A 27,120-nucleotide genomic window follows, 5' to 3' on the forward strand; every position below is an offset into this window, starting at 1 on the left:
GCGCCCTGCAACGATGCCCCGCAGAACTCACCAATGCGACTCCGTGTGCCAGCTGGCATCGTAGTGCCAACACTACCTACCCGCCCTGTGCAGGACAATTTTGCTCGCTGACCTCATTGGGCATCCATCCAGCCTGACGCAAGGTAGATTGCCCGAGTCTTTGTTGCGACTAATCGTTCGCGACCACGAGCATCGGAGGCATGGATGGAAAGCGATGCTGCGCATGGAAAGGGCAGCAATGCTGCAGACCCGCTCCGTGGCCGGCCAGCTCATTGCTGAAACGCAGGTGATAATTGGCGACAGCCCGCACACATTTCTCACTCTGCAGGGAATTCATACCTCCTCCAGTACCCTTCTTCTTGCTTTGTGCTCCCATTCCATTACCACTGACGCGTCGCACTCCAACTGACCTGCACTCTGTGGCTTTGACCGATCTGCGAGCTACATTTCCTGCATTGCGGCCTATAGTACTCCAATTCCACCTGCACGATAAGCCAAGGCGTTGCAGGGTTCGCCTTCTCAAAACTCTCCACCTCTCCGCTCGAGCTCGCCGCTCAGATATCCCAGTAAAACACTCCCGGACCACCTCCAGAATGAGACAGTCGACGCAACTCCTCTTCCGTATTTCAAAGATTAGACACGTCTGTCGGACTTTGATTCCTTAAAGAAATCAGCATAAATCACCTAGACGAGATCATCGATACGTACGCGATCGCAATTGGCTGCAAGCAAGCCTGACGCAACATTTGCCATCAAACCACCACGACGCCCTCCTGACAATGGCAATGCCTCACGAACTACCAGCCGCCGCGCTCAACGGCCATCTACAGTCACCGCCCATGACGCCCACTCCTGATACACATGGTCGCTTCCCACCCCCAACATACAAAACCTCCCCAGTCCACAGGCGCACCAGCAACTTCGTGCAGACACCCCCGTTGGAGTACATCGAACCGACCGGACACGACTATCACTTCAGCTTCACCCGGCCACAGTCGTGCGAGCCATCTTCTCGTCTATCGTCCGAGTCCGACCGTGCTTACCCGGCGACGACTCTGGAAGGATCCGACACTGATAGCGAATTTGACGAGGAGAACGAGGCGGATGAGGAATGTGAACAAGAAGACGAAAGGCCGATGCGCCGGACAGAGAGTGCACAGTTCGTACTCGAAGAACTGGACGACGATCCAGGCTACGACTGTGACGTAGAGGTTGTGCGACCAGACCATTGCGAAGACGCAAAGAGCGATCGGAGCGGCACAAAAGCAGAAATATTTGCCAGAATGAACGAGTTGCAACTCGAAGAAGACACGTCAGACGACGAAGAAAGGGAGCGTATATACCTCAAAAAGAAGAAACGATGGAGTGCAGGCATCTTCAAGCGCAGCCACAGCCAGAGCGTCGAAGGAGATAGCAGCTACTCCGACAACGACCCCCTCGACGACTTGGACCAGAATGCTCGCCGCCTGCGACGCCGTGTTCGTGGGCCTAGAAGGGGCTCACTCATCTTCGAGGACAGGGGTGTTTCAAATACCAATAATATCGCGGAAGTTGAAGAACCCGACGAGGGAATAACGGTGCCACACTGGAGAGGACCGCCGTCCATCCCCAGTGATGACGCCTTTACGCTTGATGAGCTCCCGTTCTGGAAGGAGCAGAACATGATTGATGTCGAGTTTGAATCTGAATAAGTGTTAGCATCACGATCTACGAAACTAGAACCCGTTCTGATGACCTTGCGTTGTTTGTTTCCTTGGTTGAGGGCGTTTGTGAGCGACAAGCTCGGTGTCAACTGTTGGATTTAGCGTAGCGTATGGTTTCTTGAATGTATCTGTTTTTACTCGAACATTGCTCAGCATCCAACACAACTTATGACAAATCTACATGCATTGCGAAATTTGATGGCTCTCTTGACTAGCGTTTGTTCTCGTTTGTTTGTTCTTGGAGGCGGTTTGGCACTGCGAGTCAGTCCAGGGCTAATTTTAGACAGCCTCAAGTAAACTGAAGGCCCACCAGGCATCCAGCGGAAGCTGACGGCCACTCGCACGCGACCAACTTTACGCACCGCCTACTGCCAGGCGACACGCCCCTTCAGAGGACGCGGATGCTCACAATCCCGTCTCTTACGCTCAGGTATGCACTTTTTCAGTAGTAGAGTGTCGCTCATACTGCGCGAGGCCATCAGCCTCATTAATTTGGGATTAACGCGCAGATTCAACAAGCATCATCACTGCTTTGCACGCTCAGCCTCACCTCCAAGCGTTTCAGTTCCATCAGCGTATGCAAGAACTGAGAAGTAATTTCCCCGTCTTGTGCTGTCTTTTCGCACGCCCAAGACTCCGAATACACCGCCTCTAGAAGGCCTACGCCCCGTCAGCGCTCCCGCTGTCAGGCTGACAGGCCAGAAAACGTAGTGGGATTAGTTTTGGATCTCAGCCAATGGATATTCTTGACCCCGCAATGTCTAAGCATACCAGCTCCCTCTCCCGATTAAGCACACTGTTAGTCGGCAAGCAACACCACCGTGCTGTACAGCCATCCTGCGGTCGACGGATCTGATGCTTCCGTTGAGGAAAGCTGATTCTGTCAGTAAGACAGACGAGAATCATGTAGGTATAAGTAAGGCATCGTAGACCACCAGTGAAAGAATCATCTCCTTACTCACAACCAAGAAACCATACTACCGTCTCATCTTTTCCTCTTTTTCTTTCCATTATCTCCTTATTTCTTTACTGTCTACTCAAGCCTTCGCTTCTTAATCAGTAATCATGTTCGCCATCACCAAGATTTTCGTCGCTTCGCTCGCGCTCGGTGCCGTCCAGGCTCTCCCTCAGCGTCTTGGGGCAAGGCAGGATGTGGTCGCACGTGCTAGCTCTGCTGCTCCAGCAGCGCCTGCTTCAACTCCTGACATCTTCGACGACCTTCTGACAGCTCCTACGGCTATCAAGCGTTTCCAGAGGCTTCTGACGACCGGACCGTCGAACGATGCAGATCTCCTCACTGGAGATGCTCTCCGCAAGGCGACCGTCTTTCCCTTTGTCAAGCCTGCCAACAGTAGCACACCAGGTGGCACGGCGATTGCAGCCGTGAGTCTACTCGCTCACACAAATGATATAAACTTTATTGACTCTTCTTCCAGAACATCGGTACCTTTCCCATCCTTACTGGCCTTGGTATCAGCACCACTGTAGCCTTCCTCGAGCCCTGCGGCATCAACTCTCCTCACGTGCACCCGCGAGCCACCGAGTTCCTCACCCTGGTCGAAGGCGAGAACCTCGAGTTTGGCTACGTTCTAGAGAACCAGGTCGTTGGGCCCATGAAGAACCCTGAAATCGCCGGGTACCTCAACAAGTTCGAAGGCACTGTCTTCCCCCAGGGCTCCATCCACTACCAGTTCAACAACAACTGCAAAGACGCAACTTTCGTCGCGACTCTCAACTCAGAGGACCCTGGTACCAGCCAGGTTGCGCAGAACTTCTTTGCTCTTAACCCCCAGGTGCTTGATGCTACTTTGAACGTCACAGTAAGCTCTACATGTCCTGCAGGTTTCTGCTAAAGCTAACACGCGCCACAGCAAATCAACGGCAAGGACGTCGAAAAGTTCGCCAAGAACCTTCCGGCAAACCTCGTCCAGGACGTCAAGGTCTGCTTGGCCAAGTGCGGCTACTAGACTGGCCAGGGGATACACAACACAGTGGAGCGAAACTAGGGACACGATAATATGAGTACACGGCATCATTGATTCGGCATACATAGCGACGGCGCGATTTAGATTGTTTGAGCGATTGGTGGCATTTGGTTATTGGTTTTACTTCTTTGTGGATTTACCTTAGATTTGTCTGCTTCTTGTCTATACACTCCTTTATACTTGCGAATAGAAAACATTTGTTTACTGAAAATGTTGCCTCTTGCTATTTTGGAGCATCTGATTGCCTCTTGCGCCTGGGCTTGCAATTTGTTTTGATAGAAGGTCTGTGCCTGCGTTATTGCACTTCTGCTGCGCCTGTCCAACCTCCTCTCTGCGATTACATGCTAGCGTTACCTTCCAGGAGTATCGTATTAAGGTTGAGTAGTGGGATTAATGAATGGTGCTGGGGTAACTCTAATGCAGGTCGTATTCAACGCGTCAAAACACATGTCATCCGATTCAGATATCACACTGGGTGAGAAGCTCTCTCTATGATTGACGGCAGGGTGTCCTACCCGCTCCCATCGCTTTCTAATTTCGCCATCTACGGTTTGCTGGATCAGCTAACTAAAACACCACAGCCTAAATTATCCCTACTACACCTGCTCCCTAGCCAAGTATACGCAAATTCTTTCTTCGTTCACTGTGCTTCGGAGATGTCGCTATCCTCGTCGCTGTCGCTTTGCTCATCGTTGTTACTATGCTCATCATTATTGCTTTGCCCGTCATTGTTGCTTTTCTCCGTCTCTTTGGCAGTCGTCGAAGACTTCTGACACTCCTCCATCTGCAAAATCTGCAAACAAGGATGTTTGACATTCCCACAGTCCACCATTGCAAGTCGTTCATGTCCTCCGGTTACAGGCACAGCCGCATCTCCCTTTTCCCACGTGCCATAGCCCAGATCCTCGTGAGCAAGACGTTGTAATTGCAGAGTGCCATTCAGTGTCCACTCGAGCTGGTGGTAGGGATCGAGTTTGCGCTTCTTCTGAACACATTCTGCTAGTGTCTCGATAGTATAAGAGGTGATGGCTATCACGGTGCCGAGACCAACAAGGAGCCCAAGGCCTAGGACTGAGAAGGAAGTGTAACTTTTGGAACGCACTTTCTATATCACCGGTCATTAGTGTCAGCTCGTAAATCAGAATCATGGTGAGAGCTGGACATGAATCTCACGTGTTTCTCTCACAAACAGGGTTTGCTACGAAGAAAATCTCATAGAGTGGGCAGCCTGAGTAGACCTTTGACTCATGCGTGTTCTGGTTACAACTGAGGAAGCACGTACCTGCTGACACCTAGCTTTACGCTCCATATCGTTATCGGGAGGAATAAAGAAGCGCTTCACACTCCTGTCGTTGGGACCAGATGCTTGCTCAATCGTCATGCGCTACAGCACTGCCAAAGACGTAGAATGAAGGTGTTGGATCTCATTCTGCCACTGTCTTGGTGACAATGGTCCTTGGAAGCCGTGATTCAAAGTGTATCTAGAAGTCAGAGCACTTACGCCCAGGCGATCAACGATCGCTTCGATACTAGGCGCCATATTCATGGCCCATGTCATGGCATACACGGACGCATTTTGAACTGGGCTGTAAGAGAGCGTCTGAGCTTCCGAAGCCACTTTGTTGAAAGCTGCTAGCTGTGTGCACGTATTGCTATTAGGTTCGCACCATTGATGTTGAACTTTGCAGCCGACAAAGGACGCTGGTTGACTGGAAAAGTATCGTGGTGTTTGCCCGACTTCCTCCGTTTCAACTTCGGTGGTAGCTGAGTACCAGGGATCAGTGACAGGTTGCTCAAAGATAACGTCATTGGTGGAAAGTGCTAGCAGCGTTAGGTCCGCTTCGTCGTTTGTTTGATTAAGCTCTGGAATAGGATCAAAGTCGCCCCACAACTGCGCGTAGAATCTGATGGGCCTGCTTCAAGTCAGCGACAAGAATCGTAGATATGCTAATGGTAATGTCAAAGGAACATACGCACATAAGGGTGTAGTCAGCTGCGTACTTTGCGTCAAGCGAAGTCCGAAAGGTAGAGTAATCGTAAGTGTAGTTTGCATCATTATGAAGATTCTTCCCGTACAAATAATTGGTGAATGGTACTTGGTATCCTCCGATAGTTTTGTTCACATCTTCCGAGTATCCCTCGGTGCGCAACGGCGCGCACGAGGTCACGCGCCTGTATTCAAAGCGGTCCTTTGGCTCTGCGTTGAGTCCTAGATCTGAGTGGCTATTAATGCGCCCTGTGTCAATGACCACGTTGTCTCCTTCCAGTAAGCAGATTTTGGGGTCGAAGGGGCATGTGGCGTTGCTGACGACACTCATCGGAAGGCTTTTGCGGGTGTATGTTGGACAGTCTGTATCCAAAGCATCTGAGCGATAGCAATTTCTCGAGTATTCAGCCGCCTCCACAGTCAGGCGGTTGGCGTAATTGATGAGGACATCCACATCTTCTGTGGCGAAACCACTATCCCACCAAAGGTAACCACAGCCAGCGCTAGATAGCATTACTTCGTCGCCCATGGAACTCGAGATGCGTGAGGAGAGAATCCCAGCTGTACCAAATGCTAGTGCTAGCGTAAGTGCCAGAAGCAAGAGTGGCAGGAGTCTTTTGAGGGTGTTGGAGAGCTTCATCCTCCCCCACCAGGTCCAGATCATCCAAAACGTATCGATTGTGATGCTCGTGGCAGATTCCGAGTTGCGTAGCATCGCCTGGCGCTGATGGTAGAGAGCGTCTTGCGGTATCTTAGAAGAACACCAGCGGTGCAAGCCAAAGCAAAAGATTCTCCAGAATCTCGCTCCCACATAGGTGGCGAAGACAGCAAGAGCGGCCGTTAGGAGAGCACCATTGTTTCTAGTGAGGGTGAGGGTTGCCCCTTTAGTGGGACTGTACGATCGGTTTGTCCAGACCCCAAGGAAAACGTTGTGTTCGACAACGGTTTGCGCGACTGTTTGGCTCATCTTCAGGGCCAGTGGGTGGTCGATCTGATTGTATCATGCGTCCAGAATCAGTTGCAGTTATGAATTGAGAGATCTTGGAATCTTTGTGTGCAAAAGAGACGGTAGACTCTGGAGGAGCAGGCTGAGTCCTTTTTATCTCTACCAGCGGCATCGACTTGGTGTTAGACATGATTGATAAGGTAAAGTAGGCTGCTCATGGTTACACACGATGTGTTGGATTGCATGGCGAACAGGCCTCTTGTTGGTGTCGTGAAGCCCCTATCGCACACTTTTGCCTTAACTTAGATCATACTGCAGCGAGATAGTGAATGCGAGCAATCAGAACCAAAGTGCGACCGCCTGTCAAGCTTGGATGTGTGCACCATGGGGCCAGCCTTCCGCCACATAAGGCTGAGAAGAAAAGGGCAACGACTTTCTCACACACTGTGTTGTGGGGTCTGTCAAATCCAGATAAGTTGAGTCTCGAACAAGTGACAACCCTCTTCCAGGTGTCTCACAAAAGCGAGAAAAGGTCCATAAGTGGGATTGCGCGAATGTGCCTCGATCCAATGGTTATCGCGATACAGTAGGCCTCCACCAGGAGCTCGAAGTCGACTTTACACTCTTGTGGAAACATTCAGAAAGTCGTTGCTGTCTTCTAGTCGCCAATGGCCAGTACCACATTGGACGCAGCATTCCGTTGCCCATGCGTAGTCGACCAGCTCGCGTTCTCTGCTTTTCTGTAGCAGCCGTCCAGCAACGAGCATCTCGGTTCTCGACGTCGCGTCACCCCGCGCATCCAGCTCATCAGATAGAGCCAAGGTGAACAGCGGTCGGCTGTAAGTAGGATATGGACGGACCCAATACGTGTGCAGCCACGAGATGGTGGATAGTTAGTCTTGAGCTAGCCCGCACAATAGGTCTGGGTATGCTCAACATGTCCAATGCCGGCAGGATACGCGGTGGGCGCATATTAAACAAGGAGCTGAGGAAATAGCGCTTTGAAAGACTTGGCGTAAGCAAGAATTGTAGCCGAAAGCATTGTTGCGACGAAGTGTCACGGAGAGTTCATCCGAGCTTACTTTGAGGAAGGTACCGCCGCCACATGGCTGTGGCACGACAAGGAGGTGCTGGACCCTGGAAATGTTATTTTGGTGACTGTTTCCAGCCCCGCCACGACTCATTCAGCTGGGCGCAGGACTCACCACCAACTTGTACACTTCAGCTGGGCTTAGCACAACAGCCTTAAATCGCCGCTGCTGCTCTGCCATCTTCCCGTGACATTTGCACTTTGTTTTCCCTCTCCATCTCAAGTCAATTGGCACAACAGCTGCCCCTCGGACCCCCACCACAGCCAACACCATGGCAGACCCCGCGGCGATCCAGCAGGAGATTGCCGATATTGAGAAGAGAATCGAAGAGGCACAGGCACAGCTCAAGGATGCAAAGTCAAGATTACAACAAGCTCAAGCGGCTTCGTTCGTCAGCCCTGGCGCGGACATGTCCGACGAAGAGAAGATGGCGCTCATCAAGGTCAACTTGGCCGAGGTGCTGAATCCAGAGATCATGGACGAGGCGCTGAAGAAGCAGGGGCATTTGAAGGTTTACTGGGGTACTGCGACAACAGGAAGACCTCATTGCGGTTACGTATGTACACATTGCGAGACACGGTCGCGTGCACAGCTGACAATACACGTTCCTAGTTCGTACCCATTCTCAAGCTCGCGCAATTCCTGGCGGCAGGCTGCCACGTCAAGATCCTCCTCGCCGATATCCACGGCTTCCTCGACAACCTGAAAGCGCCAATCGAGCTCGTCAAGTTCCGCGCAGAGTACTACCGCTACACCATCACCGCGCTGCTCAAGGCCGTCAAGGTGCCAATCGACAAGCTCGAGTTTGTGCTAGGATCGAGCTACGAGTTGAACTCAGACTACACCATGGATCTTCTGAGACTAGCAAGTATAACAAGCGAGGCGGCGGCGAAGAAGGCAGGCGCAGAGGTTGTCAAGCAAACCGAGAATGCGCCTCTGAGTGGACTCATCTACCCACTCATGCAGGCCCTTGACGAGCAGTACCTCGATGTAGACGTGCAATTCGGAGGTGTAGACCAGCGCAAGATCTTCGCGCTCGCAAAGGACGTCCTTCCCAAGATCGGCTACAAGGAGCGCGCGCACTTGATGAACCCCATGGTTCCCGGTCTACAAGGCGGAAAGATGAGCTCCTCGGACCCCGACTCCAAGATCGACGTACTAGACGACGCCGATGTCGTGAAGCGCAAGCTCAAGAAAGCCCACGCCGCACCCAAGGTCGTCGAAGACAACGGCGTCCTCAGCTTCGTCGAATACGTGCTCCTCCCCGCCGGCCACCTCATCTACGGCGAGCCCAAGTTCGTTGTCAAGCGCCGCGACGCCGAGCCCCTCACCTACACTGACATTAAAAAGATGCAAGAAGACTACTCAAACGACATCCTTACACCCCAGGATCTCAAGCCCGCTGTCACAGAAGCACTCAACGCGCTTCTCGAGCCGGTACAGAAGGAGTTCCAGGCTAACCAGGCATGGAAGGATATTGAGCAAAAGGCTTACCCACCACCGCCGGTGGTGAAGAAGGAGAAGAAGGTCAAGAACAAGGGTACTTTCCACCCCAAGCGCAACGTAGAGGCTAAGCCAGATGGACATGTTGAGGGCGAGGACAAGGCCAAGGTTGATGTGGGAACAGAGGGCGGAGACAAGGCGATTGAGGGTCTGACGCTAGAAGAGAAGAAGTAGACGGGTTGGATTATGAGCATTTTAGTGATACCGCGTAGATGGAATACACCAATTGCATCCGCCACTTGTCTATGCTTGTGTATCTTGGGTGATTTCGACTCGCTGTATGCATTTACTTGCATCGTGGTCTAGCACGCTTGGGTCTCAACACTTGTAGCACAACACAAGCCCATAGACGTACGTTTTGTTCAATAATCCATAGAATTACTAAACTTTATGATATTCCCACTTCACCACCCCTTTCACTAATCCTCATAATGAATATAACATCCACCCCTCTTTTTCCAGCTTTCAGCAAAGCGCACACACTGCGCACACGGTCTCCCCAAATCACACTTTATCCGTCGACGATAACAAAAAGCACACCGCTCCAACAGCCCCTTGCTCCACGTAAAATTGTCAACACATTTGCCCTTGTCTCTAATCGTGGCACAGGGTGTACAGATATCTCTGTCCTTGGTCTTGCCATCGCAAGCCGTGTTGCCCCTGGTTTTGCACCAGAGACACCGCCTCCCCGGCGGGAGAAGAGGCGTGTCAATGGAGATGGGATCGTTTGGGAAGAATTCTGATAATGGCGCTTCGGACAATGGCAGATGGGGCAATGGCGGATCGGGCAATGGGGGGTCGGGAAATGTCAGAGGCGAGTCATGTCGCGCTGGAGGCAACGCGGATGTTGGTGTAGGCGGTTCAAGTGCCACGGTAGGCGGATGGAGGCTCAGAAGAGGTATATCGAGTTGTGTGTTGGGCGGAGAGACTCTTTGTATGGGCGACCTGAGCCTTGAGGCATAGTACTGGGTAATCGGAGGCATAAATATAGCGTTACCAGCGAGTTGATTGGTTAGCAGGTTGTTGGTAGCTTCTTGTCTTGAGGGGCTATCTTGCCGCTGCAGCGGCTGATACTGTTGTTCTAGCGACGAAGGAGCAGGAGTCGAAATAGTAGTGGAACTGGATGGTAATTCTTGAAACAGTGCTGCTCTGAGTCTCGCATTGAACTCCTCGTCTTCCTCGAAAGATCCGTCAATTTCCAGCGTGAAGATCTGGAATATAACACGCTCCTCCTTCTAGGGCAGGATTGTTCGTTCCAGAGACTTGGACCCAGGCTAGAAGTCCGCTTTCCCACCCATGACCTTTGCCGCGTTGACAGCGTTCATCTTGCTTGCCCAGCCTTGTGCAGGCACGATCTTGCGCACAGTTCTGACTTCGTCAGATGCGTAGCCAGGAATGCGAATGTTGTAATTGCGCTCGAGTATAACCTGGATGTCACGGATGTCGAGTTGAGGTGAATCGCGGAGCTTAGACAGTTTGCAGGCGTTGCTGATGACGTTGTCGACGAAGTCATCCGCAAGTTGGAGAACAGCCTGTACGAGAGCAGGTGGTTAGTCATGTTTGCGCATAAGAGATGAGGGTGTGAAAATAGCTTACCTCTTCTACCTCTGGCGTCAACGCCTCCTCGGATCCGCCTGTCACCTGTCGGACGAGCTCGTCCAGCTTTCGCTTGCTGAGCACGCGGTCGCCCTCGCCTTCGAGCTGGAATGGGGGTGGTCGTGGGATAACAGGCTGACCCATTGGGCCCGGCGCGCCATTTGTGGGACCGCTCATTGTAGGACGAGCTTGGCCCATGTGGACGGCTTGAGGTGAAGTCACATTAAGATGGCGGGGGATAGGCATCTTTGGGTTGTTGAGCTGCTCGCGCTCGCGACTTCCAAAGTTGCCGCCCTGTCCGCCCTGCTGCATCGGAGTGTTTGTGCGTTGAGGGTCGGTGTAGGATCGATTCGCGGCGCTGACTGCGGCTTGGTGTGAGAGAGGGACTGGCGGGCCCGGCGCGTTCGACGCGGCGGACTGTGGGTGCGGCGAGTTACTCTGCGGGTGTGTGTTCGCTTGCATTGGGTTAATCTGAGGTCGCTGCTGTTGCTGCTGCTGTTGGTGGAAATTCTGTTGCTGCTGTCCTTGTTGCGAAAACTGCGGCATCTGGTTTGGTGGCATCGTCTGCGAGTGAGGCGCTGGCGGAGGTCGAGCTTGCTGCTGCTGTTGCTGCTGCATTTGTTGCTGTTGCTGTTGCGAAAGCTGCTGGTTGTGTTGCATTTGTTGCTGCTGTGGTGGTCCTTGCTGGTGGTTCCCTTGATTTGCCTGCATGTTGAATTGTGGTTGAGGTTGGGACTGAGTTTGCGGTTGTGGTTGTGGTGCCTGCCCGCCCTCGATCTTGATCTGGGGCTCCTCTTTCACTTGAGGCTGCGCAGGGATGTTGGGCTGTGAAGGCTGACGCTGGGGCTGTTGTAGCTGTTGTTGCGGCGGTTGCTGCTGCTGCTGCTGTGGAGGCGATTGCGCTGGGTTCTGGCCTTGCGCTTGTGCCTGGCCTTGGGAATTTTGCTCGCGCTCGTCCTTCCACTGTTTTTGCATAGCCCTGAACTTGTCAATCTGAGCCTTGATCTTAGTAGCCTCCTTCTCGATGTTGTTCTTGATTATAAGCCGCTCCTGAGGTAGATCCTGCCCATTGTTCTGCCGGTCAGTCAACTCTTGGATAATCCTCCGTCGTTGCTCACTCAAACTCGCTTGCTTGGCAAGCATGTTGAGATAACCGGTTCGATACTCCTTCAGTTTGTTCTCGTACTCGGGTGTGCCTGGCGTAGGTCCATTTGTTGGCCCCTGCATGGGGAAGTCGTGAACATGCTTGACGATGGCAGGGTCGACTTGGCCGCGTGCTTGGTTCTGTCCCTGGCCGGGCTGCGGTTGTCCCTGGGATTGCTGGTTGGCTGGTGCCCCGGAGCCTTGGGGTTGAGATTGCGCTCCTTCTTGCTTGACAGCGTTGGCGTTCTGCTGGCCAGCTGCATTAGACTGTCCAGCTTGTCCTTGGTTTTGATTTCCCTGCTGCTGCTGTTGCTTCATCTTGGCGCGGTATTGGCGTTCGCGTCCGATGAACTTTTGCGACCATTCTGTCAGCTTCTGACGCGCGTTGGTATTCTCCTGGCTGCCTTGCGGGTTGTTGTTGAAGATGGTCCAGAAGTTCTGCATGATCAGGCGGTACTTCTGCTTCTCGTCTTCGGGGAGACATTGCAGCTTGAGGATGTCATCGGGGCGTAGCAGCTGTTGGCCTTGTTGGCCTTGCTGGCCGCCGCTGGCCTGTTGTGGCTGGGAGTCGCTCATACCGAGGGCAGCAGACTTCCAGGCCGCACGTTGGAGGGCTGTTGCGTCGTATACGAGCTTTGGCACGGAAAAGCGTGGCTTGTGTGTCGCGTAGTTGCTGTGATTAGATTATGTGTGGGTGGAGATGGAGGTTTGGTGTGTGAAGTAAGATGTTGGGAGTGACGAGGTTTGGAGTGATGGTCAATGGAACCTTGGAAGCCAAGCACTCGACCATTCCCGTGTCGCGCGTTTATACGACCGCACGTGCACGCGTCTTGTCACAACACAACCTCTGCAACTCTACAGCACACGAGCAATTCTTGCAACATGTTCCGATTATGTTCAATGTATGGCTAGACCTATCGCTTCGATGCAAAAGGTATGTCAATACTCTCAGGACCTGTCTGCGCAGTCTCGGTCGTCTTTGCGAGCGCCCGCTCCCTAGTATTACGGACCTCCCACTCGAATTCCTTCAGTGCCCTCATCTCGCTACCAACAAACAACAGCCCCATTAGTCCATCGATTACACCCACGCTGAGCCCCAGTGTGCTCAACAACATGAGTATGAAGGAAACGTAGTTCTCGGGTGACCACCAGACACCTATCAGACAGCCGATGGAGAAGGAGAGCTGGTAGAAGAAGTGGCCTATGCGCAGCTTGCGCTGTATCCTCTCTCGGACCTGGTACTTGAGTATGGTTGCCATGATCTCATCGTAGGTCTCGATGGGCAGAAAGCGTTCAGGCAGCGCCCAAGGGGATAGCGGTATGGCTGATGGTGCAGTGGAAGTCCTTGTCAATGTCGCTTCGACGGAGAAGTGGTCGCTGAGGGAGCAGTGCAGCGTTGGATGACGCATGGCCATGCCCACGTTTGCTTCCTTGAGCGTCCACTCAGCGGTCTCCTCCTGTGTCTCTGGATTGTGGTATCGGCCGCTGCTAAAGAAGACATAGTCGAGTCGTTTCGCGTTGGGATCCGGGACGGCGGGATCTATCTGGACGTTCTCGCCTTTGGTGAGACGCCTTTGCTCCGCTTTGTTCCACCTCCAAGAGTTCAACTCACTGTCGCATGTTGCACCATTGACAGTCATATTGTACTCGGCCGACGGCATTGGCACGCCGCGCAGCTGCTCCACCTTGTCTCTGGCTGCGCCAATGGATGAATCAGGATGCAGTATGCGCCACACGTCCTGGACAGGCGAATGTGTCTCTATGATGCGGTGTGCAAGGGACAAGGGAATCATGTTGAAGTCGCCCATGCCGATGACGAGGTGGCCGCGCTCGGCGGCCGCGCGCATGAGTTTTGTGATTTCCCAAGCTTGGGCTGTTCGATGGCAGATGTAGGAATCATGGGGCTCGCGTTCGTAGGGGGCGTGGAGCTATTGGAATCAGTACATGTACGTTGTGAGAGAGAGAGAGCGACATACATGTGTACAAAACACCTCTGCAATGTCTCTCTTGGAAGGGCCCATCTGTATCCTCGCACATGCAACGCCCTTGCCAACGAACCAATCTCCGCGATAAAAGGCAGCAGGCCGTCCATTCAATGGATAGCGCACCATGTTGCTCTCGACAATGGGCCATCGCGACAGAATGACCAAGCCGCCGCCGAAGATTCCGCTGTAGTAGAACTTGCCATAGGGCAGGATATGGCGCGTCTTGTCGCGAATAGCATGGTAGTCTTGCTGCGTCCAGCACTCCTGGAGACCTACAATGTCTGGTTGCGGGCTGGCGGCGGCGATCTGGACTCCAATTTCCGTAAGGCGCTCGTTGCGGAGCTTGGAGATGAATTTGAGTCCCCAGCAATTGAGCGACAAAATGCGTATGCTCGAAGGTGGCGCGGCGCCCTGTGAATCCATTGTGAGAGTCGGCGTGAGTTGAGCTGAGTTGAGTTGACGGACTATGATGCAACCTGGGGGAAATGTACCTGAGATGCAGGGATGTTTGCACGCTAGCTTCCCATTGCCGATCAGTCGCGTTCTCCCATTCCTCTGCGGACCACCAGACGAACCACTTTCTGGACTGGATATGGACTCGACACGATCAACCCCGCCAAAACGACGGCGCGAAGACGAAGACGCATACGACGATGAACGGCCGCGCAAACGCTCCGCTTCCCACGAACCGCCCAATGCCTCGCCAAGCTACAGCATAGCGGAAAGACCCGCGCGCCGGTACAGCAGAGGAGACAGCGAAGACGAACAGCGGGAATACAGAGACCGCCGGCCTTTGTATTCCCCGTCGCCATCGCGGTCACGACGCTCAAGCTCATCGTCCTCGTCGCGCCGGCACCGCACTTCCCCACCCTCGAAACCGACCTCTCTACACTATGCGCCCACGCTCATCCTGCGCGGCCACAAAAAGGCCATATCCTGTGTCAAATTCTCCCCAGACGGCCGCTACATTGCCTCTGCATCCGCCGACTGTACCATCAAGATCTGGGACGCCAGAACAGGAGCCCTCGAGCACACTCTCGAGGGCCACCTCGCCGGTATCAGCACAATATGCTGGTCTCTGGATTCCAAGATCCTAGCCAGCGGCTCAGACGACAAGAGCATACGGCTATGGGATACAACCACGGGACTGGCGCATCCGACCCCCTTCATCGGCCACCACAACTACGTCTACAGCATAGCCTTCAGCCCCAAGGGCAACATGCTCGTCTCCGGCTCCTACGACGAGGCAGTCTACCTCTGGGACGTGCGCGCCGCCCGCGTAATGCGCTCCCTCCCCGCACACTCTGACCCCGTCGGCGGCGTAGATTTCGTCCGTGACGGCACTCTGATCGTCTCCTGTTCCCACGACGGCCTCATCCGCGTCTGGGACACAGCAACAGGCCAATGCCTGCGCACCCTCGTCCACGAAGACAACGCCCCCGTCTCCTCTGTCATCTTCTCTCCAAACGGGAAATACATCTTGGCCTGGACGCTAGACTCATGCATCCGCCTCTGGAACTATATTGAAGGAAAGGGGAAATGCGTCAAGACGTACCAGGGACATGTCAATAAACAATACTCGCTTTCAGGAGCGTTTGGGACATATGGCGACAAGGAGGATGGAGGGCAGGAACATGCGTTTGTTGCGTCGGGGGACGAGGAAGGCCAAGTCGTTTTGTGGGACGTTAGTAGTAAGAACGTGCTGCAGAGGCTGGAAGGACACACTGATGCTGTGCTCTCCGTGCATACGCATCCGAGTGAGAAACTGATTGTTAGTGCCGGCTTGGATCGGACAATCAGGCTCTGGCGACCGAAGGAGGGCAAGGGGGTCAACGGTGTGAAGATGAACGATGAGGAGCAAAAAACAAATGGCGAGGGGCCTGAGGAGGACGTGAATGGGATCCAGGAAGAGGAGAAGAATGGTTTTGATCCTGATGTCCTTCCTCCTAATCCTTTTGCTGAGGGTTAGCAGGCCTTCCGTCAAGGAGACGGAAGACGAGAACAACAGGCGATGATTGGATATATGGTTTAGTTTTAGATACCCAGAGTAACTAGCCTTTGCTTGCTAGTGCGTATCCTTCTGCCCATCTTCGTGTAAACTGTCGTATATGAGAACGCCTTTACCCACTTATGCCACGCTTTTTGGTATACCCCAACGCCCAACATGCAGCAAGAAACGCCATGAAATGCACCGCCCAACCCTTCTTGTCCTTCTCATCGTTCAACCTTTTAGCTGAAATGTATGCCTTCCTGGTTGAACGCATACAACAGCTTCAAAAAGTCGCCCTCATCGCACAACCTCGCACGCTTATCCGCCAACTGCGTCTCATCCTCAAGCACCTTCCTCACCTTCTCCCTGACCAACTCACTCAACCTTCCTTTCCTCTTCCTGTTCACACCATTCTGCTTCTTCTTGCTCTCCGCCTGGAGTTGTTTGAAAAAGTCTGGCAGTTCGTCGTCGGGCTCATCCGGATCAGAGAAGCCCTTGAACTCATCGTCAACATCCATTGTCTCCTCGTTGTCCTCGACAACCTCGGAAGGATCCACAGGCGTATCATCAATTTCAATATCGTTCTGCGCACACCAGAGACGGTAGTTACTACTCAGCAAGTCCAGTACCGCAGCCGTGCCCAGAAAACTCGCCCTGAGCGTCCTGTTCTTGCGTACGAAGCAGATGCGCAGCAGACCATCCCACTCTTCGTATGCAATTTGTGGCCGTGGGTTCTTGGGCTCGATGCGCACGACGTTGCTTTCTACCTGTGGTGGAGGGTTGAAGTTGTTGCGTCCGACTTTCATGACGTGGCTGACTTTGCTCCACATTTGGACGTTTACAGAGAGTCTAGAGTAGAGTTTTTCGCCGGGCCGCGCAAAGAGGCGCATTGCGAATTCGCGCTGGAACATGAGTACGCAGCAGCGGGGTGGGTGTTGCAGGGCCAGTAGCTTGAAGACCAAGGGCGAGGAGATTTGGTAGGGCGTGTTGCTTATGCAGACGTCGAAGCGTGGTAGCTCGGCTTTTATTACATCGCCCAGGCGGATTGTGAGACGCTTTTCTTCGGGGCTGCCTTGTACACGCTTGGTCAGCTCGGCGGCCATTCGGGGGTCCATTTCCACGGCTGTGACTTGTTTGGCGGCTTTGAGGATGAGGACTGTTAGGTTGCCTGTTCCGGGACCGACCTCGAGGACATGGTCGCTTTGCTTCAAGTGTGCTTTTTGGACAATGGCGGTCGCGACACCGGGGTTCTTGAGGATATGTTGACCAAGATCCTTGTCCATCTTGAAGATGGAGTGCGCAGCCGAGGCTTTTGCGGACGTTGGGCGGGCATAGGGAGAGGCATTGTTGTCGGCGGCTTTTGTGCGCTTTTGCTTTGCTTTCGGCATCTTGGGCGGTCGAGGTGGTAAAGGGTTCGGCGCAGGCGATTATGTTTTTGGAGAGACGTGCAAGATGGCGATGGGTGTAGGAATCGATGCGACGTGGTTGGGCGTGTAGGCTTGGTGGCGGCGGGGTATCGGCCGAGCTTGCGATCGGTGGGCGTGGGCGGTTGGATCTTCTGGAGACGATATTTTTTGGTGTTGCAGACGGACTTATCGCGGGCTTAAGCCATGTGAGCGCGCGACTTAGCGTTGCGCGTCTGCTTCTCATGACGTTAATGCGACTTTCGTTGCATCTCCACAGCAATTCTGCATTCTCTACTGTCTTTGTATGGGATCGCGTTTCTTGAATCTTTTCTCTAGTTGTCTTCACTTGTCGCACCGTCGTTCTTTACAACCTGTTGCCACCAGCCACTCCCTCCTGAAATACCCATCGTCGCCAACGCGCGCTGTTGCCACCTTCTTCAATATTTGCAGCACTTGCCAGCATTGCAACTACTCTTGTCCAGTAGCACATATCGACGGATACCCAAACCTTCAATCGCCTCTTCCGTCTCTACAATTGCCCAATCGACGCTTGTCAAGAAATGCCATCAGGAGTAGCACCTTGGGCCCTTTCTCTCACCTACCACGTGCTCGCTGCTCTCACCCTCACCGTTGTTACGTACGTCCCGGTGCTCCTGTCGGTTACATAAGAAGACTTTCGTCCTACAATCTCCGCCACTCCTTTACTCCACTCCTCACTTCTCCGGCCTCAATCAACTCAGCTATCTCGAGCACGACCGCTTACAAGCCTCTGCCAACGCAAATTATGGCAAAGAAGATATCAACTGCTCCCTCAGACTCCTCACTCTCGTCTCTCCCTGAAAACATCGCGTCTCCCAACGAGACCGCTGCCGTAGCTCAGCCATCAGTTAATGGCAAGAAGAGAAAGGCCGAGGCGCCTCCGCGCACAAGGACGACTACAGCACAGCATGTCGACGCTGAAGATATTGTTGAGGGTGCCCGCGAGTCATCTCAACCCAAGCGACGCGCAACGAAGAGGACGAAGATCACAGAAGAGATGGGAGACGAAGTCGTGGCTCAGGGGAATGGTGAAGGTGAGGGTACGATGAAGAAAGCGGAGGTGAGACGCAACAAGAAGGCTGTGACCACAAAGAAGACCATAGCAAAAGACGATGTGGTGAAAGATGAGGTCGATGCCAAGGTTGAGATTGACGCGGACGACGATGGCAATGTCACGGCCAAGACCCTTGTCAAGGGGACCGCAAGAGGCAAGAAGGTGAAGCCCAGGGATGAAGCCAAAGACAGCGAAGACAAGCCAAAGACCAAAGCCAAAACTAAGACCAAGACCGCAAAGATCGAGCCACCCCGCGCAGAGCGTACCAAAGATATCAAGCATCGGATTGGCGCCCATGTCAGCATCGCCGGAGGTTGGTCGCTATTCCAGTCTTCTTTTTTTCACTCTGCAAAGTTTTTTAGCTAATGTGGACCCGACAATCGTCGTTTAGGTGTGCACAATTCCATCGTCAATATGGTATACATTGGGTAAGTCTTGCATCTCCACTTACAACATGTCGAGTTATTGCTAACATTCACAGGGCCAACGCGTTCGCCCTGTTCATGAAGAACCAGCGTAAATGGGAGTCTGCGCCCATGGATCCGGAACATGCCAAGTTGTTCATTCAGGGGTGCAAAGACCATAGCATCAACGCTGCCGAGTGTTGCCTGCCCCACGGTTCTTACCTGGTCAACCTTGCTCATCCCGACCCTGTCCGCAAGAAGCAGGCCTACGACTCCTTCTTGGATGACTTGACTCGTTGCCATGCGCTTGGCATCAGGCTCTACAACTTCCACCCTGGTAACGCAAATGCGACTACTCGCGAGGAGGGCATTCAAATCATAGCCGAGAACCTCAACCGCGCGCATGCGGATCCAGCAACTGGCAAAGTCGTCACCGTACTTGAGACGATGGCATCTCTTGGTAACACCATCGGCGGCACGTTCGCCGATCTCGCTGCCATCATCAATCTCGTCAATGACAAGAGCCGTGTCGGTGTTTGTCTCGACACCTGTCATGTCTTCGCTGCTGGCTATGACCTACGCTCACCCGAAGCTTACGCCGAGACCTTTGAGAAGTTTGATAAGGAGATTGGGCTAGAGTACCTGAAAGCATTCCACGTCAACGATAGTAAGGCTCCATTGGCAAGCTACCGTGATATGCACGCCCGTATCGGAACCGGCTACTTGGGTCTTCAGGCGTTCCATAACCTGATGAATGATGAGCGGTTCTATGGCCTCCCTATGGTTCTTGAGACCCCCATCGACACTACCGACGAGAATGGCAAGAAGGTTGACGACAAGGGCATTGATGCTCGTGAGATCAAATTGCTCGAGAGTCTTGTTGGCATGGACAACAAATCAGACGACTTCAAAGCCCTTAGTGCGCGTCTACAAGACGAGGGTGCATCTGAGCGCGTCCGCGTTGGCGATCAAGTACAGAGGAAGACGATCAAGGATGCGAAGCCGAAGAAGAAGCGGGCTGCTAAGAAGAAGGCTGAGAGTGAGGAGGAAGAGGACATGGAGGAATAGTAAACACGTACTTGAGCTTGGGATTGGCGCTACCGACGGGACGGGTGGTGTAAACCAGACTGCTCTGCCCCAGGCGACGGCTCCGGCGACGGCTCAGGCCTATCTCTTTGGTTGTTCGGTGGAAGTTGGAAGCGGATGGATTAGACCGACAAAAGTGATTCGAAAACGTGCTAACTGACTGGATCTTAGCTTGGGCCTTCTCATGCGACACCCTGTTTCATTATGCCAAAGGCATTTTCTTAGGCGCATATCTGGACATGTGCAGTGGGGATTTACAACTTATATTATGCACGTTCGACTGCCTAGAGATCACTTGACTTCGGATCACACACCATTCATCCTGATTTGACATTCAAGTCTCATGAGATTCTGGACATGCCGATGGTGCGTGCCGAAAATGTGTGCCGATCTGCCATGTGAGTCGTATTGGACTAGGAAAGCTTACCTCGCATCTACTGCCATATGATCATTGGTCCGATACTCATAACGGGCTAGCAAGTGTGCGTCCCGTTGCAGTAACTATAGGTTTCGGAGCGAGTTCTACGCCCGGCTTGACTGGGAGTGAGACTGACGCCGGGTAGGTGCAGCCGATGTCTTGTCAGTTGTGTGCATGCAGGAGCGATCTGCCTTACTGAAAGCCGATTTTCACTCAGCTGAAGTCTGCCACACTATCAGAATTACGAGGAATTCTTCACCGTTGTTGGCGGTAGTCTCTTACGATCTAACCAGCCCTAGGAGTTGTGGTCAACACATAGAAGCTTCAAACTTCACGTCGTTTAAGCGGTGGCAGATGAAGCAGTGCCTGTTCAATGAACAGCAGCGCTATTGTTTTGAACATTGCTGAGACGCTTATCTGGTCCATCACAGGAGAGACTCGCCATGTCATTACAGATTAAATAAAGTGACAATCTTCCAAGGTGTGACAGCACTTCAAAGGTTGCTTGTACTCCGTGTAGCACATAGTGGAGTATCGTGAAGTAGGGATGGTAAGCAGACTGGAAGCCACAGTATCAGCCCACTGGACAGACAAGAAGGGATGCTAATGCTTGCCGGATGCGGATGCTTCCACGCTCCCTGCGTAGAATGATGTAGCTGTGTTCTAGTGGCTTGGCGGTCCCTGTCGTTCCTACGGTCTGCCTCTTGCACTTTTCCCTACACATGCTACAAACGCGGTCTGACGACATGGGCAACACACCCGGCGAGCAGTTTTGTGACCACTTACAAGATATCTGCCAGCTAGCTCCTATCTGCATATCCTGGGCTCATATAAAGCTCACCCAATCATCTATCCCCCCCGTCCGATCTAGCCCGATCAAGCTCTATGCCGCGAACACGTGAGTTGGCGAGCTTCTTCACCTGCCAAACCTCCACCGCCAGTCCAGGGTGTCAACGCCAGCCCTGTGGGCCCAAGCCTTGCCTGCAGCCACGGTATGGAACTTCTCCGAGAAGCCTAATAGAGGCAAGCGGCCTGCATACATCATACACAGCATCGTTCAACAGCCATATGGCCACCGACGTGCATTGACAGCGAGCGCTCCAGCTTCAGCTCCTCCTAGTCCTATCAATTTCTGCGCCTGAAATTTCACGTCATTCACTCCGCTTTCCAGTCCCTAACAAGTGCATTTGGTGAAAGCATGGTCGGTGTTCCGAAAAGCACTGGGTGCCTCATCTGCCGCAAGAGGAAGATTAGTAAGGATACCATACCCCTCTTCCTTGCGGATGTCTCCTGACTAAGGATAGAGTGCGGTAAGGCTAGATCCACAAACCGGCGCGACTCAAACGTTCTGACTAGTGACGACTAAGACGAGACGTGGCCAGCCTGCTTGAACTGCCAGAAAAATGGAAAATCATGTCCTGGACCGCCTGCGCGACACACATTCAGAGACCTTGGTCCTAGGCTGAATGGCGGCGCCACGAGCTTTGCGGTAGAGGAGAAAACCACCCCGCCAGGTAGGTTAAGCTGGAATGGAGATGAGCGTTCCACTGATCCGGTCACAGATCAACGAAACAGACAATTGACACAACTGAACGAGAAGTTTGCTGAAAATGGCTCGGTTACTCACAAATTCAGAATTTCAAACAAGAGCTCAGCAACCCGGAGAAAAGCTTCACGATCGAGTTCAATCAGCTTGAGTCCATCTAAATCGCCCTTTCTAAGACATCCGTCGCCATCGCAGCATGAGCAACTCGCCCGCGCCCTGATTGCAGCCACTACAACCGGCAGTACAGGGCATCGGATGTCTGTCTTTGGTCCGTTCATCCAAGAAGTTCCAGCTAGAATTGGACACAACGCAGCCCTCGATTCGGCTGTAGCCGTGCTAGTGAACGTCCATACCTCGCTGGTTTACAAAAAAGCTGCAGACGAGATTGTATCCCCAGAACTGTATATCCGAGCAATCAAAACGCTACAGTCATGCCTCGAAAGCCCACAACTAGGCATGTCTCCGAACACACTCTGCGCATCGGTACTTCTTGGTCTGGTTGAGGTAAGTTCTGTCCGGTTGTTTTTTTGTGATCATACTCATACGACTAGGCCTTTGCAGGTCCAAGAATAGGCAATCGATATCTAACGCACGTAGGCGGTGCAGGGCGATTAATGGAACTACAAGGTCCCTCCAGGTACAGAGACACATTTACGAAAGAGATATTACGCTTCAACCGAGGTGGAATAGTAAGTGAACAGAGCCACATCAAAGTAGTCGAGTCGTTTGGCTCGGAGGTTTGCAGTATTCTGGCTAGAGACTGATATATCACCAGATTATCACATGCATATACGAGCGCAAACCATGCTTTCTTGCATCTCCCGGGTGGCGAGAAATCGCTTTCGACAAGACTGGCCTTAGCTTCGACGACTGCCTGAATACCGACCTCATGCAATATATGGCCGAGTTGCCAGGTATCTTTCATGCTCTGAAAGAACTAGACGAGCGCTATACTTCTCAATCATCACAAGCTACGAGCTTCGACTTCAGCTCAAACGATGAATTATACAAACCACTTTCTGACACACCGCCATCCCTTGATTTTTCTACCGACTCTTTCGAAGATACTGAGTTCCTCGAGGACCTGCGACCTGTCAAAACCTCCTACCCGACCAACGCGAGCCTTCACACATACCCTCACGAACCTGCACGGACGACGCTCTTGTACAAGGTATACAACCTCAAAGACGCTGTCCGCAGTCTAGGCGACCACATGAACGCCAAACTCACCAACGGTATCGCTATCTCCGAGACACCAGCTAGAGAAAAGAACAGTCCTATGCAAACAGCCTATCGCTTCAACAACTGGCGCGACATGACTGCCTACAACTGCTTTTGGTCTGTCGTCATTCTAACGAATAAAGTCCTAATGCGACTTCTACCACCCTTTGATCAATCGCGCTATGAATTGGAAGCCGAGTGTCGGTCAGTTGCGATTGAAATTTGCAAGACATGGGAGGATGCTTGGGCTGGCAGACCGATTGGTGCATTCCACACAGGCTTGAGCTTTGTTGTTGCGTACGAATATTGCGCACCAGACATCCAGGCGTGGATACTCAAGGCTCTCAACTCTCTTCTGGACTACCACCAGGTCGATTCGTTTCGTTGGTCGGACGAGGTCATTACCAGCATGTCCGCTAAGCTTGCCGGAGAAGGACCTGATGTCGCGTTCTCAAACGTCAGGGTCTCGGAAAACGCACGATGAGTGGTAGTGCTATCAAGCCGTCATGCACCTAGGCTCTCAATGTCTTTCCACCGATCCATGTGCAGCTCGAAAAAATCGAGTTGCGTTGCACGGCCGCAGCCGGTCAGAAATTGCACACCTCGGCACACAGCAGCGGTATGTCTCACTTGCATCTTACTTGCATGCGGCTACCAGACATCCGTCATCAGCCCTACGCCTCCTGTGGAGGCAAGGAACCACATGGCTATCACGTTGTGGTCCAGACGCTGACCCTTTGCTCCGCATTGCACCGGTCTAGCGGTGCAGGCAAGCCACGGCGGCTATCCTGCAAGACCTTCATCTACTAGCTTCCATCGGAAAAATTCATATCTTACTACCAAGGGAGTCCAACGCACCGAATCCAAGCCCCCTTGCTTACCATACCAACCCACATGCTGCCGAGGCATCTTGGCCCCCACTACCGTACAGGGCGGGGCGACGGCCCGCACCTTGGTTTTACACATTGGATGCACGATCGATGCGAGATTCAGCAAACAAAAGATAGACGAAGTTCGCTGGGAAGCAAAATCAATCAGCTTTTATTGTTATTCTTTTTTGCCATATCTATGTATGCATGTATCATAACATCGTGTTTGATGTTCAAATCAAGAAAGCAGTAAAAACCAGGATACCGATTCTGCAAAAACCACAGCATGCAAACACAAAGGGCGAAGCCAATGCGAAACTATTATCAGAAGTACAGCAACAGAACCAAGAACAGAAGACAAGGAAAAGAAAAAAGCAAGAAACCCGTTGTAAACGTCTGCGCCACGCGCGCTACTGCAGCAGGCGATAGTAGCTGCACAGCCCTAGACTCCACCAACTCGACCGACTGCCCTAGGTCTGGATACCACACCTCATCTTGCACTCTGCACTCCCAATAATAGCTCCGGTACCCACAGCGGGAATTGTCTGGCCCAGGTTTTCGGTATTGAGAGACGCATCGCCGAAACCGGCGCTGATGACATCTTGCGGGACGGTCCAGAGGCTAGGGAGGATGTTGAGGGTACCGCTATCGTCACTGTTGAGTGCGCTGATGAGGAGAGCGGGCTCGCAATCTGTAAGTGTGGTTAGTTAGAGTGTGGTATACGAGGGTGTGTGTGTGTTGTGTGTGTGTGTGTGTGTGTGTGTGTGTGTGTGTGTGTGTGTGTGTGTGTGTGTGTGTGTGTGTGTGTGTGTTGTGTGTGTGTGATCAGGAACCGGGTAAAAAGACGGGTATATCTTGGAGGCTGAGGGCCGCATTCCGGATTGGGTGATAGATAAGTTGGGGAAAAAGAGAAAAAGGGATCAAACGTACCATTGTTCTGCATCGTGTGCAGACTTCCTTGGGGGAAGATGGTGACACGCATGGGGATCAAGTCAACCTTCCTGGTCTTGACACCGTTTTCGCCAATCATCCAACTCGTTGTGTTGCCCGTGATCGCAGTGACCAAGTTGGTAGCTCTGGGGTGCAGATGCGGTGGCAGCATGCCACAGGGAGCTAGCTTGAGCAGGGCAATGCTAGATCCCATGCCAGTAAGAGCAGGGAAACTGGCGGCGTCGGCGTTGATGACGGCGCCGTTGGGTGAGTCGTAGTTTGGGTTCGAGTCGAAGTCGTAGTACCAGTCTGTGTCTGCAGGGAGGAGGACTTGTCGGTCAAAGTTGGTGGCTGCCATGCGGAGGGCGGCGTTGAGCTCGGGGTTGACGGTGCGGGACTTGGGCATATCGGTGGCAGTGATGAGGATGGGGAGGAGGGAAGTGAGGAGGAGGATGGCGGTGGTGAACATGATGGCGACGGTGGAAATGTGTGTGATCACGGGAGAGGGTAGGAAGTGTAGTGTGTTGGAGAGATGGATGATTGGGATGTTGAGATGTCGAGATGTTTAGACGATGGGCATATGCTCTTATATACCATCAACTGAACACCAGGAGGCGATGTCGGCAGGTGGAGCAAGATGGACAGGACGGAGACCGATCCTTTCTGCAGGGGTAGAGAGATGCAACAAGGCGTGCTGACTTTGGGGCTGAGTTGAGATAGGTAAACAGTAGTAAGCAAGTGAAGTTTATCGATTTCGATGCCGTCTATCCAAGTCATGCAAGCGGGCTTATATAGATTTGGGGGCGCATACAAGGCCGGGCATCGATGCAGTGCAGAAGGAGAAGGGCAAGGGCGTGCTCAGGCGAGGTGAACTGCTGACCGCTCTGTCTCGCTCATCGTCGTAGGCTTTCAAGCCACTGTTACTCTTGCCAGGCGGAGGCGTCCCTAGGAGGGTTGATCGATCATTGGAGCGTTCCTGACTACGGAGCGCCATTCCCACCCAGCTCGTATCGTGACCACTCGTCTCAATATCCTCTTCAACGCCATATGTTTGCTGATTGCGCTGTTGCTTCCGACGGCTTGAGCTGGTGATTCAGCCATATTATGCATCGTGAAGATTATGTGAGAAGCGACCCGACCCTGGAGGTTTGCTGCTCCTGTAGGGTACTTAGGTACATAGGTACTTTTGAATTGCCTGCAAACCCGGTTTGCGGATCAACACCTGAGATTCGCACCATGTGTGCGGCCGCGTTGAACCAGGAACCGGGGTCAACATAGCGCGCGGTCCAACTTGACTGGAAGCAGATGTGATAGATTGATATGTTGAGATGTTCAGTTATCACTGGTGACTTTCAGTGTTTGTGCAAACCTACTAGTAACGATAAGTGGTCGTAAGCGTGTGATTGAGGAAGCTTCATCACCTGCTCGTCGCTGGTACGCGCTCTATCTAGAAAGAGACGCCGATTTGGTGGAACAGCTTAAGCCTGTGAGCGCTTATTGGGGACCATAGAGGTGCTTTCAGGAATGAGTGGGTCCAGGGTAGTGACTATACATCGATTGATGGTCGTTGACCTTGTGCTGCCGACCAGTGTTCCAGCTACCATGAAGCGTCAAAATGTATCAATAGTCTGACAGGCGCCTTACGTCGTTGCGTCAGGCGCCCCTTGGGTACAGACTGGCTAAAAGCGCCACAGTTCTACCGAACGAGGCGGAGCTTAGTCAAGGGTGTTGGCGGAAGAATGTCGATATTCTTAGTGACACAGTCGCACTACCGGTAGAATATTGCGCCATCGGTCGTCCAAACAACAAGCGTTGAGCAACGACGATACAGGTGTGCGTGTAGTTGTGGACGAAGCGCAATGCGCCAGTCACGTTGTGGCCCTGTTGCATTAGCTTTGCCGTTTCGGCCGGCTGTGCTTTAGGATTCTTGAATTGATTGGCTAAACGCAACCTTGAGAAAACAATGCCTACATCGTCGCGCAGTATTTTTGTGCGTCTTGCTATGCGGCTTTGGGTACATTAAAGCAACAACTTACCCTGATGAGAACTTTTCTGCACGATCACAGGCAAAGCTGCCTTCTCCAGATTAGTATCGATCGCGAAGCAAGCGCAACGAAGATTCATCTGTGGATTGATCGTGACACGGAAGAATTTGGCCTTCGCAGATCTAGCTCAGTGTCTCATGTAGATGACTTGAAGAACCGGAAACCGGATACGG

General features: G+C 52.7%; 9 protein-coding genes across 9 annotated transcripts; 6 read left to right on the plus strand and 3 right to left on the minus strand.

Annotated features, from left to right (window-relative positions):
- Positions 1-779: 779 nt before the first annotated feature.
- ACET3X_007455 (uncharacterized protein) lies at positions 780-1,691 on the plus strand (the record flags this gene model as incomplete). The annotated part of the gene is made up of 1 exon (XM_069453603.1): positions 780-1,691. One exon carries the CDS (start codon positions 780-782, stop codon positions 1,689-1,691), a length of 912 nt encoding a protein of 303 aa, XP_069304618.1.
- Positions 1,692-2,768: 1,077 nt separating this feature from the next.
- Positions 2,769-3,670, plus strand: ACET3X_007456 (uncharacterized protein; the record flags this gene model as incomplete). The annotated part of the gene is made up of 3 exons (XM_069453604.1): positions 2,769-3,086; positions 3,140-3,523; positions 3,575-3,670. The coding sequence occupies 3 exons, from the start codon at positions 2,769-2,771 to the stop codon at positions 3,668-3,670; spliced, it is 798 nt and encodes a 265-aa protein (XP_069304619.1).
- Positions 3,671-7,983: 4,313 nt separating this feature from the next.
- ACET3X_007457 (uncharacterized protein) lies at positions 7,984-9,389 on the plus strand (the record flags this gene model as incomplete). Its single annotated transcript, XM_069453605.1, has 2 exons — positions 7,984-8,268; positions 8,325-9,389. The coding sequence occupies 2 exons, from the start codon at positions 7,984-7,986 to the stop codon at positions 9,387-9,389; spliced, it is 1,350 nt and encodes a 449-aa protein (XP_069304620.1).
- Positions 9,390-10,489: 1,100 nt separating this feature from the next.
- Positions 10,490-14,362, minus strand: ACET3X_007458 (uncharacterized protein; the record flags this gene model as incomplete). Its single annotated transcript, XM_069453606.1, has 4 exons — positions 10,490-10,747; positions 10,812-12,587; positions 12,965-13,882; positions 13,931-14,362. The coding sequence occupies 4 exons, from the start codon at positions 14,360-14,362 to the stop codon at positions 10,490-10,492; spliced, it is 3,384 nt and encodes a 1,127-aa protein (XP_069304621.1).
- Positions 14,363-14,531: 169 nt separating this feature from the next.
- Positions 14,532-15,908, plus strand: ACET3X_007459 (uncharacterized protein; the record flags this gene model as incomplete). Its single annotated transcript, XM_069453607.1, has 1 exon — positions 14,532-15,908. One exon carries the CDS (start codon positions 14,532-14,534, stop codon positions 15,906-15,908), a length of 1,377 nt encoding a protein of 458 aa, XP_069304622.1.
- A 260-nt stretch (positions 15,909-16,168) lies between these two features.
- ACET3X_007460 (uncharacterized protein) lies at positions 16,169-17,317 on the minus strand (the record flags this gene model as incomplete). The annotated part of the gene is made up of 1 exon (XM_069453608.1): positions 16,169-17,317. The coding sequence occupies one exon, from the start codon at positions 17,315-17,317 to the stop codon at positions 16,169-16,171; it is 1,149 nt and encodes a 382-aa protein (XP_069304623.1).
- An 802-nt stretch (positions 17,318-18,119) lies between these two features.
- ACET3X_007461 (uncharacterized protein) lies at positions 18,120-19,900 on the plus strand (the record flags this gene model as incomplete). Its single annotated transcript, XM_069453610.1, has 3 exons — positions 18,120-18,741; positions 18,820-18,856; positions 18,910-19,900. The coding sequence occupies 3 exons, from the start codon at positions 18,120-18,122 to the stop codon at positions 19,898-19,900; spliced, it is 1,650 nt and encodes a 549-aa protein (XP_069304624.1).
- Positions 19,901-20,921: 1,021 nt separating this feature from the next.
- ACET3X_007462 (uncharacterized protein) lies at positions 20,922-23,587 on the plus strand (the record flags this gene model as incomplete). The annotated part of the gene is made up of 3 exons (XM_069453611.1): positions 20,922-22,386; positions 22,434-22,571; positions 22,658-23,587. Exons 1-3 carry the CDS (start codon positions 22,138-22,140, stop codon positions 23,585-23,587), a joined length of 1,317 nt encoding a protein of 438 aa, XP_069304625.1. The 5' UTR covers positions 20,922-22,137.
- Positions 23,588-24,442: 855 nt separating this feature from the next.
- On the minus strand, positions 24,443-25,371 carry ACET3X_007463 (uncharacterized protein; the record flags this gene model as incomplete). The annotated part of the gene is made up of 2 exons (XM_069453612.1): positions 24,443-24,663; positions 24,903-25,371. The coding sequence occupies 2 exons, from the start codon at positions 25,369-25,371 to the stop codon at positions 24,443-24,445; spliced, it is 690 nt and encodes a 229-aa protein (XP_069304626.1).
- Between the last annotated feature and the right edge of the window lie 1,749 nt (positions 25,372-27,120).

This window comes from Alternaria dauci, chromosome 7 (genome assembly GCF_042100115.1).
Source record: "Alternaria dauci strain A2016 chromosome 7, whole genome shotgun sequence".
Classification (NCBI taxonomy): domain Eukaryota; kingdom Fungi; phylum Ascomycota; class Dothideomycetes; order Pleosporales; family Pleosporaceae; genus Alternaria; species Alternaria dauci.